This window comes from Platichthys flesus, chromosome 22 (assembly GCF_949316205.1).
Source record: "Platichthys flesus chromosome 22, fPlaFle2.1, whole genome shotgun sequence".
NCBI lineage: Eukaryota > Metazoa > Chordata > Actinopteri > Pleuronectiformes > Pleuronectidae > Platichthys > Platichthys flesus.
Window position 1 is genome coordinate 3,384,622 of NC_084966.1, and position 18,934 is coordinate 3,403,555.

Consider the following 18,934-nt stretch of genomic DNA (forward strand, 5'->3'; position numbering starts at 1 on the left):
GCTCTGGAGCTGCTGCCTAAAAAGAGGACATTCTTTCTGACACACACACACACACACACACATACACAAGGCAAACGAGTTTTCCTCAGAGATGTTTTCTCGATGCATATTCTACTGTGAATTTCTTGGCTGAGTTTGGATGTAATTAGTTATTTGTTGCAATAAAAACAGGGGGAAGCATCATGATTGACAGTTAAGACTGACTCATGTCTGGTCGAGCACGTGTATCGGTGGGACCTTGCTAGTGATCGCTTCTTTACAGACTCTAGCTCCAAGGCAGCTTTCTTATCAGGGATGTTTTGGCTTCATATCTGGATAGTGGGAGGAAGTCGAGACGTGTGGTCCATCTTTATTTACAGTGTATGGAGTGAAGCTGCAGGCTCAAATCGTCATGCAGTTTTCATCCACAGTAACATCCACATGAATATGTATGACCATTGACTATCCCTGAAGTTAAATAACAGCTGCGGCAGCATCCATAAACATTTTTGTCTCCTCATATTCAGTGATTCATGCAGGTCTTTAAAGTAACACAGGAAAAAGAAGCACACAAAGGCAACATGTCATGTTCTCTCAACAAAATGTGCTATTCACACGTGGCTGTTGTTTATTCCTTTCAGATGTCTCTCTCACTCTTTTCTTCTGTCTCTCATCTCTGTTTCTCTCTGACTCACACACACACACACACACACACACACACACAACCGAGGCCAACATCTCAATATTGCTCTGATGACTTCACAAGGAACTGCAGAGAAGCTGGTTTCCTGCTTCATTCTGGCTGGTTCCCACTCTGACACGCAGACAGAAGCAGTCAGCCTCTCAATTCCTACTCCCACTCTTTAGCCACATGGCACCGCTATCCTCAGAGCCCTTACCCTCATTTCTATTCATTTTCAAGCTCTAATCTGCACATTCTTTAGTTTTCAAGCAGAACAAACGGTGGCCATTTGTGCCAAATCTAGGCGGGGATAACTTTATTATAGGGAAGACATAGCAACACTGATAATACAATAAAATACCTTAAAGCCAGATACAGTTAAGATAGGCCCATTAGAAACCCACTGTGAACATGAGCACTGTTATTTTGTCCTAATTTGCAATTTGTTCTCGTTCCCCGTGTTTGTTTCCTGGGGTAGCTTCAAAGCTCCGCTTTATTTTATTATCTGAGCTTAAGGATAGGAGAGGTTATCTTATAATTTACTGCAGATACTTTCTCTTTTGAGTGAATCCTAATGGTTTTAACTTTCCTCTAACTCCTGTGAGTCTCCAAAGTTTCGGTTTTGGATGAATAGTCATGACAAAATAGCTTCAAATTATAATTTTAATTAATGGCTTCCAATACTGTTCAGACAATGCTACCAAAAGCACAATATACTGACTGGTGTTGTAATCTGCCCCAATCACCTCTTCAGTCCTCCTTGACCCAGATTGCTTATTGGCATCCTCCAGATGGCCCCAGCAGGATCTGCAGGGGTTGTTGTGTGCAATTGATTACTGCTGTATGATGAATTAAAGCTGATTTATTCACACGTCCTGCACCCTGGATTTTAGACAGGCACTAGGCTCCAGGAATTGTGTGACGATTTGCTACTTTTCTCTGTTTAATATCCCCCTCTTGGTCAGATCCATTGAGTGTGAGTGTCTGACAAGATAAATGGAGATAAGTTTGTATGAATAATTTCTCTCAAAGAAAAAGAACATGTGTAGCATGATCAAAGTCTAAGCTTCCCTCAGAACAATGACTATCCAGCTTTGTCTCTCTCTGTTCCTGCCGGTAAAACCTTCTACTCCCTAATCCAGGACATAGCAAATGTGTAGTTACTGCCTAAGTCATGTGTTGACAAGTGCGTGACATAGAGGTGACTCATTTCTGTGTTCATTGTCTGTTAAATCAATGATGCCGGTCATAAAAACGGACACTATTCGAAACCATTTGTATTTACTTTATAGTCCCTGCATCTTGCTTGTTGCGCAGTTTTGCAGTGAAGTCACGTGTGTTTGTAGTTCTTGTAGTTTGTTTCTGACGGTTGAGGGGAATTAAAACCAGCTTTACTGGGACCCTGCCGTCTGAGCCAGGCCAGCGCTCCTCTGTGGCGGATTTTGCCTTCTCATCCGTCTCTGGTTCCAGGAATTTAGGAAATGCAGATCAGCCGACTGCTGAACTCCCCCTGCCTCAGAATGTAGTCAGGCCGGTTTTCCACTCCCAACAGGTGCATGCTGTAGTTCCTGCTTCCTAGAAAGACGAGACACACACACACACACACACACACACACACACACACAGACACACACACACACACACCTGAGACATTCCTGCTCTTTTGTGTTTCACATGCTTAGGTAGTAGCTTCATAAGCAACTGTATCCCAATTTATTTTTCACTACCTTATTATTTAAGTCCTTTAAGCAGTGAAAACATGTCTTAAGCATTTGCTTGTTTGTGTTATATCTATTGTCACTCATTCTAAATTACAGTGCGCCAAAAGCTTGTGGCTTATTGTTGTATACGTGTGGAATTCACAGTGATAACGTATGTATGCATAATTAATGTAATCAAATTGTCTGCTGCCAACCTTTGTTTGTGTATTTTAACTTATTTTTTTAACAAAGGCAACTAACCATTCTCTCCCTCTTCCTCTTAATTGCTCTTTACTCCTCCTTCTCTCTTTCTCTTATCTTCTCAGAGGGATCCTGACTACTTGAAGCTATGGTTGGAGATTTTCATCAGCTCCTATGAGCGATGCCTAGATGTGGACTTTGAAAAGCCACCTTCAAGGTAACCACTGGCAAACTGACCATATTCAATCATTTGGGGTTCATTATAAATCATTCAAAAATGTTTATATATGTATTAGTTATGTTAGTCATCTTTGATCAAGCAAGAAATTCGGTTTATCAACTAATTGGGAAAATAAAATGCATCAGGTTGTATATGCAACAGAATTGAAGACTGAAACTACACTAGTTGGTGGAGGCTATCTAATTTCGGCTATTTAGTCCTGTACTCTCACCTATGAACCCTTCTTACTCCATTTTCCCAATACATTTAACTTTGCACCATTGTAGTTATGTGCCTAAGGTCATCCCTGGTAGACTCAGACCTTCCTTTTCATCTATGCATCAACCACTGCGCGACCACATACTGTGAGACCTCCACAGCACAAACCTTGTAGCACGGCCATATCAGATGCTTCTGTGCAGAGCGGACACGTTAAGTTGCAGGTTATGCATCTATATGTTTCGACATGGGAACAGAAGAAAACCTGTGCATGTGGAGAAAGGTGAGGTCTGCTGATGTCTTGGCTGTGCTGCCAGCTGTGATTGCATGAAGGAGGGTCGTGTGAGGGTGAAGTGGGGCGGAGGAATATGTCTCCTATCTGTTTAGCTTTTCATCTTTCTTTTCTCTTCCCCCTCCCTTGAGTCATTATCTCCCATTTCCTGCTTTCACTCCAGCTCCCTCCTTCATCTTCCTTTCGCTTCTGTCACTTTACCTTTTGTCCCCCTCCTTCCCTCTTGTTCCTTTCCTCCACAGCTGCCACATCTGTCCTGTGCTCCCACTGACATTCATTGCATTTCTCTCTCGATCTGTCTCTGTCACATGCTGTTTTTCCCTGAATACATGCAGGCTTGTGAGCAGAGTCTCTTCCTGCAGCAAGGCATCCATAACTAACCTCTAGATAAAAGTATGGTGCAGTAGGGTTTCCTTCTCTCTAATGGAGATTCCTAGTTATCTTGCTTTGTTCATTGTGTCTATTTTTCCAGGCTAGAGGAGGTTCCCCCGGTTTTGACCCTCCTCCCAGACAACATACTACAGGTTGTGCGCCACCAGCTGCTGCAGTGTGTCCAGAAAGCCTCCGATGGCCTGGAGCCTGAACAACAAAACCTGGCTCTGCTGCTACTCAAGTTCCTGATCATCATCTGCAGGTGAGGAGAGTAAACATACACATAAGCTGCTTTCAGACATGCACTGACGTCTGGAAAGTTTCCTGACATTTTCTGAAGGTGAGAGTGCAAATGTCAAGGTCAGTTGTTTGGACATTTTCCAGAACCTTTCCTGAAAGACCCTCAGAGTAAGCTCTATTTGAAGAGATGAATGAATCCTGTTTTTACTTCCTTTGTGTGTGTGTGTTTCTAAAAGAAACCTGTCCAACGTGGAGGAGATAGGCACTTGCTCTTACATCAATCACATCATCAACATGACAACACTCTACATTCAACAGGTCTGACTCTGCCCAATTTTTTACTCTAATTTCTAAATTTATTTTTGCGCAGCACAAACTTTTTATTTTATTGTTGAATGACATGTTTTTGTGTGTGTTGATGCAGCTCAAGAGCAAGACCAAAGAGAAGGAGATGGTGGACCAGAGTCAGGCGGAGGAGTTTGTCCGTCATGCGCTGGCATTCTGCGAAAGCCTCTACGACCCTTACCGCAACTGGAGGCATCGATCCTGCGGGTATAAAAACATCCACTAGAAAAGAATGCAAAAGCAAAATAAAATGTTCCTTTTCATCTGTTTTTTTTGTTTCATGATTCTTTACGGTTTGCCCGTTTTTCTTCCAGGGAGCAGCTGGGTACAGTCGAGAGGAGCAGACAGAAGTACAAGGCAGCTCCACTCACTGTTGAGTTCGTTCCCTTCTTTTACCGTAAGTCTCTTGTTTTTCAGTCCACTTCTCACTCCTTCTTTTCCATTTTAAAAACTCATAGGACAGAGAGGGTCATCTATAACCAGAATGTGATCCCCGGCTCCTCCACTTTGCATTGTCCTCGGACCGGACCTTGAACCCCAAATTGCCCCTGACGGCTGTGCTGTCAATAAGACAAAGTGCTGTATAAATACTGGCCATTTAACGTCTATGCTTCATACTTTACATTTAGTAGACATTTGGGTATGGATGAGGAAACAGTCTTCTACATTATAAAAAAGTTAGTTATCACATGAGCTCCTCTTTCTCTATCTTTTTATCTCTCATGACGTCACTCGCTCCCTCTCTCCCTCTCCCTCCGCCTCCACCTTTTCCTCTTCATGTCCAGCTGAATCCACTCTTTGTGACCGTGTTCAGTTTGCAAGGCGGCGAGATGAGCCGATAGCGAATGGTGTCTGTCTAGGCACTCCAGCAGCACTGGCGGACATTTTAAACAAACACTCCATTCTGCCCTGTGTGGCTGCTGCGGTTTCTCCTAGAGATAACACCCAGTGCAAACCTGATAGACTGTGTGTGTGTTTCTCCCCATGCATTTTCATACTTTAATGTGTTACAAGCAAAGAGCAAGTGTGGGGGGAAAACTGTAAATACAGAACACTTTTTTCCCCTAGTGTATGTACTTAAAATGTTGTGGTTTAAGTAAATCTAATTGTGGCATGATAGGGATAAAGGAACCAGACATCACGGAGCCAAGATGTCAGGATTCTTCTCACCAATTGAACCTGTTGACAGATGAGTTAATGGATGACTGGGACCACACTGACCCAGAGGTCACTGGCAGGACCGGCACATGCCTGCACTGTGTGTGCTAACTGTCTTATCTGGTATCACTGAGCTTCTGTGCACGAGCGTGTGTATCGATGAGACAGAGAAGATAAAGGCGTGTCTGTTTGTGTGTTTTGTTTATAGACAGAAGTGCAGGGACCGTAGTTGGGAATAGTTTGGCTTTGTGGTTATGTTGTATTTGCATGGCTGATATGTGTTTGTGTGTGTCCTCTTCCCAGAGTGCTTCCAGGAAAGTGAGCATCTGAAGGAGAGTCTGAAATGCTGCCTGCTGCACTTGTTTGGAGCCGTAGTAGCTGGTGATCAGGTAAGCGTCTGAATGAACTGGAGGTCAGTGTTTACCTCACAGGATATTGGCTTGATTCAAATCCAGCTGGTAATGGATTTGTTTGGAAAGTGTTCAAACATGATACCACATTCATTCAGTCAAAGTAAAGCTGCTGACTCAGGCTTTGAGTTTCTTTGGCCACAAATTACCCATCCATCCATTTTCTATACAGCTTATTTATACAAGTTGCAAGGGGGCTGCTCTGGCTTCTGTTAATCTAAAAAAAAAAAGTTCCAGCATGTTCTTTCCATCAAACCACAACTTCCCAATTTAGATTTCTGTTTGTGTGCGCAATAACCAAACGGGATACAGCATGTAGTTTAGTAATTACTTAAATAAGTTCATTCGAATTTTTAGCATAATCCTCTCTCCAAACAGCAAATAGAGGAAGTAAAGTATTTAGTATGAAACTTTTATTTATGATGTGCAGTATCTTTTGCCTCTATTGTCATATATGCTTTAATAAATCTTGGCTAAATATACAATGGCTCTACCCTTTCTGCTCCTCTCATCTCCCATACCTCACTTTGTTTCCCTCCCTCCACAACTTTGTCCCTGGCAGAGGAACGCTCTGCTTGCCATCTCTCCGGCCACCATGGAGGTGTTAATGCGGGTGCTGGCCGACTGCTCCATGGGTAGCTGCCCATCAGATGAGGGCGAGGACTGGGACAGTGAGGCCCCCGACCGAAAGGCCCTGCTGACTCTTGGCTGCCTGCGAGAGGTTGTACAGCGCCTCCTGGCCTCCAGCTCTGATCAGCGGCAGGTGGAAATAGCTTCAGTCCTTGAAAACTACTTCAAGGTGCTCAACTCAGATCCAGCAGCTGTGGTTGCTGCTCTACAGCAGCAGCACCAGGCCAAGGGCAGAGTGCAAACATTGGGCCGTCACTGGGAGAGCCGATTTGTGGCGCTGCAAGTGAACATGCTTGGTAGGGAATTAATAATGGTGACCTTTGTCTACATTTTAATGATATTAAGTCGATTCTGTTGACCTGTTCCATTTTGTTGAGTCTGTTTGCAAAGAGTGAAACTGGTATTAGTCAATTTGATTCATTCAACCATCTGATTTTATATCTGTGCTTCTTTTTCTCTCTCTCTGTGTCTGACTTCCTCTCTCCACCTGTCGCTTTGTCTATCTGCCTCTGTCTGTCATTCCTGCTGTCTCTTAGACACTATCAGGGACATGTTCCTGTGTTCAGACAGGCCAGTTCTACAAGCCATCTTCCTCAATAGTAACTGTTTCGAGCATCTGACACGACTGCTGCAGAACAGCAAGGTAACTGCACAACTCTTTTTTTAATTTAACCTGAATTCACAGGGATTTGTATGGCTGGATCTTGTTTTTTTTTAATTCCTATGAAATGTTTGTCTTCGTTTTTATCAGCCAAATGAAATATCAACTTATTAGTAGCACTTGAAAATATCTCGTATCTGATATTACAAAAGAAAGGACGTCTGCTTCCCACCGCCTCCTTATGACAGCAATAAATATGGACATGGTCAGATCGAGTAACTGACTTTGACCCCCATTCAGACCTGGTATCAACATCTCTCCTGAGCGATCTGAGCTCAGATGTGAAAATGCATTGAGGATGATTTGAGATGTGATCACTCAGACCTCATTTAGAGGTGGTCTGGGTTACATGTGGCCACATTTTTTGCCTTTTAGCATTTTAGTTGACGTCCTCTGTGCCGCTACAGTTTCACAATAAACCCAAAGTCATTTTACACTTCTCAATGTTTCCCCTTTAACTGAATAATGTATGGCCACATCCACAATATTAACACTGACCGCCACATATTGATTTTTATCAATGGGTAAAATCTTATTTCATTCCAAAGCTCTGCAAATTGATTCAGTCAGCCCTCGGCTACGCTCTTTCTCTTTACCTATCTCTCACAGCCACTCACAGACACACACATTGACAGCAGACCTATAACCTCAGGTCTTTGCAAAGAGAATAAACCTAAGTATTTATTTGCATATAGAGTGAGGAAGTCAGATCCGATGACAAGTGGTCACACGAGAAGAAACACATTGTATTGTCAGTGTGACCAGATCTCTCAGGATGGATATTAATACCAGGTCTGACCAGGGCCATTAGGGATGATGGTGCACTTAAAGGTGCATTTGGTTTAGCAAGTCTCTTTCAGTTCCAATACAGTGCCCCAATCTTAAAAAGATCTAGTAGTAACAGTTGATGTCATTAAATTAACTGGCGTGAAAAGGACACTGTTCTTAGCTGTACGTCATGTTTAGTATTTCTGTGAGTGTGAGAATGAGCATTTTATTCCCACATTGCATGTTAACCTCCCAATAGCAAGGCTGGATCACCAACACGCCTCCTCACAGTGACCCTGCTGAGGGTCATGGCTGTAAACCTTAACCGCTCACCCTCTCCTCCACTTCCAACATCTTTCCTCCCACTGCACCTTCCTCTTGTCTCTTCCTTGTCTCCATTTTCTTTGTCTATCAACCTCCCTACATTGCTATCTTGACATGTTGCCTGTTGTGTGTGTGTGTCAGCTGGTTAATGCTAGGTGCACGGCGGCAGACAAGGACCAGAAAGATATTACCAACAACAGGTTACTGACAGCAGAGAGGGACACTCAGGTACCGCCGAGAAAGCCCCCACCCCACCTAACCTGAACCCCTCACCATCCATCCACCTGCCCCTCACCCTCTACTGCTGCCAAGTCCCTCTACCTTGACCTCACCAGAGCCACAAAGCCTCTCCACAGCAGGAAACTCGCACTGCTGCATGTAATTGGGTCACATTTTTAATAGAAAAAAGATTATCCACTCATTGAAGCACTGAATTGTCATAGTTGAGCTGAGCCATCCTTACGCTATAAACTCCTCTTATTTGATTATTTAGGCTCTGCTCTATCAAGTGCAGCAAGTTGGAGAGTAGCTTGAAAGATTCGAGATAACATGGCGGTCTTTAACCAGCTCAAAACCTCACAGTGCCTGTCTGATACACCTCAGGACTTTTTTATGAATGGTGCCATGTCAATTTGTCAGCTCTGTCACTGAATCATCTCATGTGCACAGAAAGGTCACTTGTTGCCCTCAGAGTAGACCAGCTTTCCTTCTTCTCTTTGTACCTCCTACTCACAGAGCCACCTTTTATAAGGTATAATCCTCTCCATTGATGTGGATAATAGGAATACAGGTGGACAGACCTGCATGAAGACACACACACACGCACACACACATCAATGTGCCTTTTGTTGTAGAGCAGCGGTAATCCGATGCAGCGGCAGATGCAGCTGCTTCCTGCTTGGTGCGTTAATCAGGCATCAAGCTTTTTTCATTCCAGAGATCGCCAATTAAATTCTCATACACTAAAGCAGCTATTTAATTAAAAACACCCGAAACAAATTCAAACACTGCAATTAACCCAAGTTACTAAATTGTCTTGCTGTGGAGAGACGAGCATGCCTTTGTTTTATCTCATCTATATTATTGACTTTTCAGTTTCCTCATGCCTCCACAGCCCTCCTCATCCCCCTCCTCCCACCTCCCGCCCCACATTTTCCTGGTTTTCTGCGGTACACCTGTACTATGGGTTCCACTGGAATGCTATCACATTGGCCTGGTGTGTGTTTGCACAGAGTTCAGTGGTTTGATATGATCTGGACTCTGTGACGATGATCTCAGTGTTTGATTTGTTTGCCACAGTCCCTCTCCAGCTGGTCCAAGACTCTATAGGTGTGACCAGTCTACGGCTGTATGTGAATTGAATAAAGGGGTCCAGTTCAGTGGCCCTCGAACGTGACGTGTTGGTCATGAGCAGGACAGAGCTGGATGGAGATGTGTTTGTGTATTTTTTCTTTGTCTGGCTTGTGTTTCATGGGTTGCATGCATTCTGTATGTCAGAGTGAGGGAAAAGAGTCAGTTACTTCTGTCTGTTTGTGGTGTTTTTATTTATTTATGACCAAGCCAAGAGCTTCCTGCTTCAGCCACATCATCCTGCTATTATTATTATTGTTTACCTGAAGCAGAAAGTCAACACCCTCCTTATTTTCATCTTACCATCTGCAGTACAAGCTTTTATGCCAGCTCCTACTGCAGTGAAAACATCTCTAACCATCATCAATGATTTAACTTGCACACTAATTGAATCAAGCCCCAAGGCATCCACTTAAGTCTCTCTTTCATTCCTCCAAGTGTGATGCATGTTGTTTTCAGATCCTTAAATAAGTTGATCATTATAATTTTAGCATCACAAACCTTCTCTGTGAACGTGGCTTCAAATTGAATGCATGCTCGTTGCAAGAGATACAAATAACATTCACTTGGATTAAGAGGAGATTGACCTTGTGTCCTATCGTTTGTTACCAGTGATTGATCTGTATGATTTTCATTCAGGTGTTTCAAGGGCGACTAGACTCCCTCGCTGTAGCAACCATCAAAGCCCTGACAACAGTGATGCACAAATCACCAGCTGCAAAGGTAACAGGAACCTCAATACATTCATTGAAATAAAACATCAGATTAAGTCTACTAACTACTGTATGTTTTGAATGCAGTATGCACTCGAGCCTATTCCCATGTGTTTTTTGAGCTATTATCTTTTATCATTATTATCTTTTTTCCACTACTAATGCACACCTGACGTGAAGATACTGTTCATGCTGCAGTGCAACTAATTTGATCTTTTCTGTTTTCTTCCAATCCTGCAGGAGGTATTCAAGGAGAGGATTGGCTATAATCACCTTTATGAAGTGCTCATCTCACTCGGCCAACCATCCCGACACCTTCTGAAAGAGCTGATGAATATGGTGAGAGAAACATCATCTTTGGTGCTTGTAGACCTTGTCGGCCTGTCAGCTTTTTTAATGTTTGTTGAAGTATGTTCTGACGTTGCCCGCTGTGTCTGTGTATATGTAACTGTTTCTATTTGTGTGTAGGCGGTGGAGGGTGAGCACACCTCAGTGGGGCTCCTGGGCATAAGTAATGTGGAGCCCTTACTGCTGCTGGTCCAGTGGCTCCCGGAGCTGGACTTATCTGAGCTGCAACTTTTTACGGCCGATTGGCTCCGACGCCTCAGTTGCCTTAATCGCCAGACCCGTGCCACTTGTGTCAATGCCACCATGGTCATGCGAGCACTGGCCGCTCTGGAAAGCCATCAACGACTACATCGAGCTTGTGCCGAGAGCCTACTGGGTCTGTTGGGCTCACTGGGTTCCCAGTCCTTGAGTGCTAGGGAATTGCTAGGTCTCCTGCGCCTCCTCAGACCTCCAGAGTCCAGCCAAGCACATCCTTATGTAGGTCCTGCCCTGAGAGCCCTCCTGGCCATGGTACGCAAGCAGGGCTTGGAGAGTGCCATGCAGTACTTTGACCTGTCACCCAGCATGGCAGGCATCGCAGTACCAACTGTGCAACGCTGGCCAGGGTCTGCCTTCAGCTTCCTTGCCTGGTTGTCACTTGACCAGGACCAGTTGGGCCCACCCAGCAAGGACAAGAGGAAACAGCTCTACAGGTGAGATGAGAAAAGTTGTGATGTGAAGAACAGGGACATTGAGAGTGAGAAATAGACTGGAGGATGATGGCATTCACATCACTGTAGTTTTACATCAGCTAAATATAATTATAAATATTATATAATTAATATAATAATGACAAGCTTAAAGCATCATTACATAGCATAATACCAAGTTTTCTGTCTTTTCTGCTTTTCTTTGAACCCTGATAATAAAATCACATGGATAAAAACGTCAACACCTTCTCATAGCATTTTTCCTTTATTTCATCATGTACAGCTTCTTTACCCCGGGAGGGACAGGGTTCGAGGCCTTTATTAGCTCAGCGGGGGTGCTGGTGGTGGCTGTATGCACCAAGAAGGAGTATGTCACTGTTATGCTGCCAGACAACTGCTTCTGTGACTCTCTCTGGGTGAGTCAGCTTCAGGAACTTTCATTTATCAGAAGGGTGGGGACAACTGAAATATACAAATGTTAAAAGAATATTAATTTCCAATAAAATAGCACTGATTTTGAGTCTTTCTTTCTACAGCACAGCATCGGTGTGGTGCATGTACCAGGAAAAAGACCATTTGGACAAAGTCTTGTCTACATTTATGTTGATGGACAACAGAAACTGTCTGCCCCCCTGAAGTATCCCACCATGACAGAGGTGAGACCTGCAGTCATGTAATAATTCACTAAAAAGGCCTGGCATCAATAAATGATGTGTGTCCTGCAGTGCACTGCGTCTAATGTTTTAATCAGTTTTATTTACATCATGAAGGTTTTTGTTTGCTGACTCCATTTTGTTCTGCTGTCTCCCCTAAAGCCATTCACGTCCTGTTGCATTGGCTCAGCGGGCCACCGCACCACGACGCCCCCACCCTCCCAGATTCCAGATCCTCCCTTCTCCTCTAGCACCACGCCCACCACTCGCTCCTCACTGGGCGGCATCCTGTCGCCGCAGACCTGGGGGGGACTGCTTGGGGGAAAGCCTGAGTCTGTGACTAAGCTCATCTCTGCAGGGACACAGGACAGCGAGTGGGGGAGCCCCACATCCCTGCAGGGACAGTTGGGGAGCGTTATGGTCTTCCATGAACCCCTGCAGCCCAATCATATAAAAGCCTTCTGTAGTTCTGGTAAGTAGCAGGAGATGATGGGATCAGAAATTAAATAAAAACATTGTTAGATTTCTATTTTTGTTTCTTTCTTACATTCTCACTCCTATTTTTTTTACACAGGTCCAAACTGCATCTCTCCATTCAAAGCCCAGGATTCTGAACTTGGTGACCTCTCAACTAAATTGCTGCTACACTACTCACCCAAGGTGTTTCTACCATTGCAGTTTCAGCCACCCCTTCTTAAAGCTTTGAAATCAGACATGTAGACAGAACACAGATGGGGTTCTTGAGTGGGGAATTTGTTTTAGACATTTATTAGTGAATGAAAAAGAAAGAAAGACTTTATCTGAATAATACGAAATAACTAAACATATTCCTTCTTTCTACAGGCTTGTAGAAACCCCATCTGTCTAGATCTGTCTCCAAACATGCTTCATGGACGCCTAACTGGCAACAAAGTTGTCAACTGGGATATCAAGGTGGGAAGGAATATGCAGCTCATGTTGTCATGTGTCTGTTCTGTGCTCACAGGAATATTCCAATTTGTATTGCTTGGATTTTTTTATAATGCATTGCTGTGTTATCTGTGGCAGGATATGATCAACTGCGTGGGTGGCCTGCCAGTGCTCTTCCCCATACTGGAGCAGTTGGCACTGGTGACACCTGACCATCATGGCAGTGATCCTGCAGCTGGGTCCGATTTCATCACCCCTGATGTGACCACGCCAGCTGATGGCGACTGGGTCATTCTCCCAACCAACAGAGCTTCAGGTCTGTTTTGCCACAGCATGCAATAATTCATTTCTTGATTTCCCTGTTTCTCTTACCTCTTGCATCAAGACAAAGAACAGCATGTTGGAAAAAAAAGGAATTTTGTTTTTTCATTTCAGAGGCTCGTCTGGAGAAGAATCTGGTGGCCACCTTCCTGTTGGTGCTGAAGCACTTCCTGCAGAGACACCCAATCAACCAGGAGAATCTGCTCCACTCGCATGGTGTCGGTACAGTGGGAGCACTGCTTCAAAAGGTCTTTGTTTTGTGACATTATTTCACCTCTAATAGCTTTTGACCCCGAATGGAGTTTTTTTTTCTTTGATCCATGTTTTTCCTCTTTTTTCTTTGCGTCTGTCTGTTTTCCCTCATTACCTCATTCCTTAATCCTCAACTCCTTTTTCCCCGCTTTTTCTTTTTCTATCTTTTGTCTGATCCAAGTGCCTCTGTCTTTATTTGTTTATCGAGGGGTTAGAAATCCACTCTGAATCGGCACATGCACCACGGAAAAGTACAAGCCTCCACAGAGACCCAGATCAAAAGAAATCAGATGCAGTAATAGTTGCTTGAGGCACAGTAACCACACCCAGTAAATTAAAGTTCAAATACACCACTAATGTGTTTCCCATTCCTAAATGTTCCTGTTTGCAGAGAGAGTTATGGGTGTCACTTTGCTCTATACGGCTCGCTTACAAGTCTCATCATTGTTTATGGGACATATTAGACACCTTTTTTACACGTTTCTTTCTATTGAAAGGCCCGTTTCCCATACTGGCTCTGATCTCTCTCTCCCCCCTTCTCAGACACAAACTCTCACACATTGACAACAGATCTGCATACTGAGACGGGCTTAAAACAACATAATTTGGTTTGTGCAAACAGAAAGGATGTACATGTTAATATGCATATCGAGCAGGGAAGTGAGATAACATTCTAATGCTACTCTGAACTGTCAAACCTAGAGCCCGGGATCTTGCAGGACAGATGTTAATAACACGTTTTAACAGGGCTATCATTTTGCATGTGTGCTTGTAAATATGTGTATAGTCAAACTAGCGGCAGTGAAATACAATCTATTATTTATGTGTGTGTGTAGCTGCCGGTGGGTCACGTGGACGTCAGTGTGCTTGTCGCTATGCAGCTGCTGATCGAGCAGGTGACGTATGAGAAGAACCAGTCTCTGCTGCTGCAGTTTCACACACATCTTCTGTTCAATTTCAACATCTGGAACAAAGGAGACTTCCCTCTACGCATTGGTGAGATTGACTGTTCAGCGTTTCCCTGTTAGAAAACATGTTAAGCACTTGCATATCATATTTTCACAAAAGGTGTTAGATGCAGATAAATGTCAGCAAAGTCTCAGAATACTTTAAAGTGATGAAAGAGGAATCTGTGGATGCACCTCCTGTGCTGTTTGATGCAATGCTGTTATATTGTGTGTGTGCGTCCTTGAAGCTGTTCCATTTCTGAACTGTTTCCTTGCTAATTCCCATATGAAGGTCACATCCAGTACATGTCCACCATCATCAAAGACAACAGGAAACTGTTTAGGAAAAAATACGGAGTCCAGTTTTTGTTGGACACCATACGCCTTTATTACGGGTGAGACTCCATATCCAAAAGTTAAAATGCATAAAGATTTTATATGTATTGTGTTTTCTCCATATGTTTCTCACCAAACATCACCATCGTCTGTTCTCCTCTGTAGGAAGAACAGTAATAAAGACAGTGACCTGAGTGAGGATGACATTCGTACCGTCAGGGCATCTCTCTGTGGCCTCATCAAGTACTACATCAGCAAGGGCATGTCACAGGAGGAGATGCAAAGCATTCTGGGATACATTGCTGCCATTGGAGATGAGGACCAGGTTGGTTGATGGGGGCTTGTCCCTTTTGTACTAAATCATGCTGTCGCTTAATACGATTGTCCCCAACAAGGCGCAGAAACCCCCTACAACTGAATCCAAGTAAAACATTCAGTGTGAACAAAAGGTTTTTTAATTTCCATTCTTGCAGGGAACCTGTCTTTCACGCCAACATCTCCAAAATTTGGAGTAGGTCAAGTTATTATTTGCCAGTTGACACATATATTGTGAAACTGGTTAAATCCAACTACTTTTGCCACTGGAGGATTAATGTGAAATAAGATGACCTTTAGCTGCAGGATTTTCTGTTTCCGTGTGACATTTAACTTCACTGACGCTTGCACAGGAAGCTGTGAATCCCATTTCCTGCCTGGAAGCTGTTTTGCCATCCGCTCTCTTGCTTTCTGCATTATTTTTGAAAAAACATTTCCCCCTCTGTAAGCAAAATTCTGCAGAGTTTGCCTGAAACAAACCACTTTATTACTTTATATTTTCCACAGAATTTGCAATATGACACATACTTTGTGAGATCCATTCTCTTGTCTCTTGTCACAGCTCTTTCCCTGTTTTAGCGCTGTCTTTTCATTTTGTGTCACTTTGCATATCCTCTTACACTGCAGCACTATATATGGCAGCTTACATCACTTCTATGAAGATATGGTCAATATAATCTCATGATCCTCTTCCATTGCCAGGCATCTGCTACCTCTATGATGCTATATATCCGCTCAAGTAAAACTGACTCTTCAAATGCCGCCTCTAATCAATCATGTGAAAATGTAACTAAGAAAAATTATCTAAACGTTAAATCTAGTTAAACAAATACGTAGAACAATTGCTTTACCCAATTAACCCTTAAACTTCACCACCATTGAGCCAATTCAGCCTCCATTCCCAGCTCGTGTTTTACATTTACCTAAATTGGTTAAACATCCGACCCACAATTTGCCTTGTCGTGTTCTCCAGTAATGTAGGAATCTGTTAAAACAAGCCAACTTGACAGTGCTTGTGTTCTGTTGTGTGTGTTGCAGCTGTGCAGCCTGCTGGAGTTGTTACTGAGCCTTTTTCAGAGCAGTCCGGCCAGGGACCAAATCTTCCTGCTGCTTTTTGAGCCCGGGGCGGCGGACTCCTGCTACGCTCTTCTGCTGAACAGCAAACACTCAGACCGACTACGAGAGCTGGTCTTCAAGGTGGGTTACAGCCAAGTACAACATCCTCAAAGGTTTTAAATACGATTTAAAAGTCAGGCATTTTTTTACATATTTGAATGTAAAATAGTGACTATTGTACAGATACGTTCCCCCACATGTGTTAATATTTGAGGTTTTTTTCTCCGCCTCTGTTCAGCTGTTTGAGCGCATGTTGCGCTGCGATCGCGTCTATGAGAAGAATAAGCAGCGCTTGAGGCTGAGAGAGGTGGGCTACGCCGGCCTGTCGCTGCTCTTCTCCGAGCTTCACATCACTCCGACCCTGATCCGCTGTCTCCTCAACCAGGTCCTCCACACAGGTCAGCGTCTGTTTTTGTCGTTGTTTAAACTAATGGTACCTTGTTTTGTATAAATGATGAAGAGAGGATTTGGGGATAAGAAGATTTTTGCAAACATTTATCTTACATACTGGGCTGCCAGTAATGATCAGTCTTTTGTTTCCGCTCGTGCCACGATTAATCTTCACTTCATTATTTTTCGCCTGAGTGGAGGTTTAGCTTTTAGCTAATTAACATGATTGCTTCTTGAACTAATGAAATCAGTTTCATGGATCCTCATTAGAAATAAACACCACAACACCATATCTCAGAAAGGCCTCAAGGGATTTTTTTCAAATTTAAACAAACATGAACTTATTAGATTTATATGCTCATTATGACAATAAATACTTAATTGCTTTTTTATTAAGGATGAAGGCTCAACATTTGGAAGAGAGGCTAAAAACATGTCTGACCAATGGACCATATTATTAGTAGTGGCGATCAATACTGCACATACTGCATAAAGGTGTGTGTATCTAAAATCCACAGATAACATGGTGAACTACAAGGACCTGATGTCTCTGGTGCAGCTCACTCATCGGGCCGGACCCACCGTACGCCTCCTCGTCTGCAAGAGAGTGAGTAATCACCTGGACGTTAACCTGCAGATGCACACTATTAATTAAACTGTCTCTTCAACTCACAGATAAATGGTTCTGAAATCATTTTACAGCTAGATAAACATGGAGCTTTAAAATCATGTTATGGTTGCATTTATCATGATGTTAAAAAAATACTTTTCTTCCTCTTCAGGTTTATCAGCTGCTTCAGTCCCAACAGGATGCGGCCATCCAGATTTCCAAGCAGCAATGTTGGCAAGACACCCTCATGCGGCTGTACCTGCGGGGTGAAGGGTCCTTGCCACTGCGGAGTTCTGACACCGTCAGCACCTGCAGCCTGGACCTCAGTCGGCACAGTGTCAGCAGCATCAACCGCCTGGAGCTGCCGTTGGAGAGGAGGACACGGGCCGGCAGCGCTAGCCGCCTGGACCGGCTGGAAGATGACCGGCTTAGCATGGGAGACACACGCTCTGTGGACAGCCTGGATAACGGTGACATCATATCACTGCTGGACACGCCGTCTTCCTCTGCCTCCACTGAGCCACAACTCAACGTCAAGCCCTGGGTGGTGGGAAAGTCAGGCGGCCTGACCCTGGATCTGTCCCACCTGCAGGGCTATGAGGGCGCGGAGAGTGGCAGCCAAACACCGGGCAGCATGCCCAGTACTCCGTCGCCAGTGGAGACTTCAAAGCCTTTCCCAGGAAGCTCTGTGGATCGAGAGGCATCTTCATCCCTGACTGAAGACAGCTTCCTCTTCAGTGACAACATCTCATTGGGGGAATCCTTCAACAATGCTGAGGTGAGATGAGCAATCACATGGATATGACAGCTTTAGGAGTTTAGTTTGACAGGATCAGATCCTTTCCACACCCATTTCATCTTGGAAATGTCCAACTGGGCTCAGACTTCAGGAAGTTCAGGCCAATTAAACCCTAATTAGCCCCAAGGGCAAATCTAGTCTGTAACAATGTTCGGCACAGAAATAAGAAGGAGTAGACTTGAATGGTAGTGGCATTATATTTGTCAGAGTCTTAAGAATTGCCTCCTATCTTTGTTATATCCTATTGCGCACTGCTGCAGATATACATCTGAGGGATCAATAAAGTTTTGAATTATAATACTCTTCCTTTTCTTTTTCTGTATGTTTGGTGTGCTGCCGCCCTCTAGCGGGCTGAGGAGGAACTGTGCAACATGCTGCTGGAGATAGTGCTGTGTGTGATGTGGCGAGGTGTAGAGGGTTCCGATGATTCTGCGTGGCTGGAGCGCGGCCAGGTCTTCTCAGCTCTCACCAAACTAGGAACTGCCAATGAGCTGCTGCTTCCTGTCGACCAAATCAAACTCAGGTCAGCCCCCTGTTAGATCACAGACTTAATTGTGGTAGTATGGACTGAATACTTCTAGAACATCTAATGGTCTTTTTTCTCTAGTCTCATGGAGCGTATGTTGGAATGGGCAGTGAGTGATAACCGCGAGGCATCAGCTGCCACGTTGCCACAACACACGGAGAACGCAGTGCGGCTGCTCCACATGGTACAAGACTTCCTGCAGGCAGAGGGCCTGGTCAATCCTGGTCTGTGGACGGAGAAGGTGCTGGAAGAGACTGTGACGCTGATGGACAGTCTCATGGTGTGGTACTCTGCCGGCACCCAGTGGTTTCAGCTCTCCCAAGTTGGACTGAGATTGTTGCTGGGCTTCATGGCCCAGGAAGACCCTGAGGTGAACTATTTCATGCTGTTGAATGTGTAATTGTTTTAGTTTTTTGTCAAACAAAGCACATGCATGCAAAATAATACATTACCTGTGTC

At 44.0% G+C, this 18,934-nt stretch overlaps 1 protein-coding gene across 2 annotated transcripts in view; it reads left to right on the forward strand.

The window, feature by feature from the left end:
* nbeal1 (neurobeachin-like 1) overlaps positions 1-18,934 on the forward strand; it is a 34,832-nt gene that overhangs the window by 5,126 nt on the left and 10,772 nt on the right. Inside the window, exons 2-29 of one of the 2 annotated variants that reach the window (XM_062380829.1) lie at positions 2,688-2,779; positions 3,766-3,927; positions 4,142-4,223; positions 4,330-4,457; positions 4,565-4,647; positions 5,712-5,797; positions 6,381-6,744; positions 6,985-7,091; positions 8,343-8,429; positions 10,191-10,274; positions 10,505-10,603; positions 10,733-11,304; positions 11,585-11,717; positions 11,838-11,957; positions 12,117-12,426; positions 12,529-12,614; positions 12,798-12,887; positions 13,002-13,179; positions 13,299-13,432; positions 14,273-14,432; positions 14,676-14,778; positions 14,885-15,044; positions 16,073-16,231; positions 16,389-16,548; positions 17,059-17,147; positions 17,323-17,928; positions 18,297-18,472; positions 18,557-18,845. In XM_062380829.1, the coding sequence (XP_062236813.1) occupies positions 2,688-2,779; positions 3,766-3,927; positions 4,142-4,223; positions 4,330-4,457; positions 4,565-4,647; positions 5,712-5,797; positions 6,381-6,744; positions 6,985-7,091; positions 8,343-8,429; positions 10,191-10,274; positions 10,505-10,603; positions 10,733-11,304; positions 11,585-11,717; positions 11,838-11,957; positions 12,117-12,426; positions 12,529-12,614; positions 12,798-12,887; positions 13,002-13,179; positions 13,299-13,432; positions 14,273-14,432; positions 14,676-14,778; positions 14,885-15,044; positions 16,073-16,231; positions 16,389-16,548; positions 17,059-17,147; positions 17,323-17,928; positions 18,297-18,472; positions 18,557-18,845 (4,899 nt within the window). The remainder of the gene's footprint in view (positions 1-2,687; positions 2,780-3,765; positions 3,928-4,141; positions 4,224-4,329; positions 4,458-4,564; positions 4,648-5,711; positions 5,798-6,380; positions 6,745-6,984; positions 7,092-8,342; positions 8,430-10,190; positions 10,275-10,504; positions 10,604-10,732; positions 11,305-11,584; positions 11,718-11,837; positions 11,958-12,116; positions 12,427-12,528; positions 12,615-12,797; positions 12,888-13,001; positions 13,180-13,298; positions 13,433-14,272; positions 14,433-14,675; positions 14,779-14,884; positions 15,045-16,072; positions 16,232-16,388; positions 16,549-17,058; positions 17,148-17,322; positions 17,929-18,296; positions 18,473-18,556; positions 18,846-18,934) is intronic. The other variant, XM_062380830.1, reaches the window with a different exon arrangement.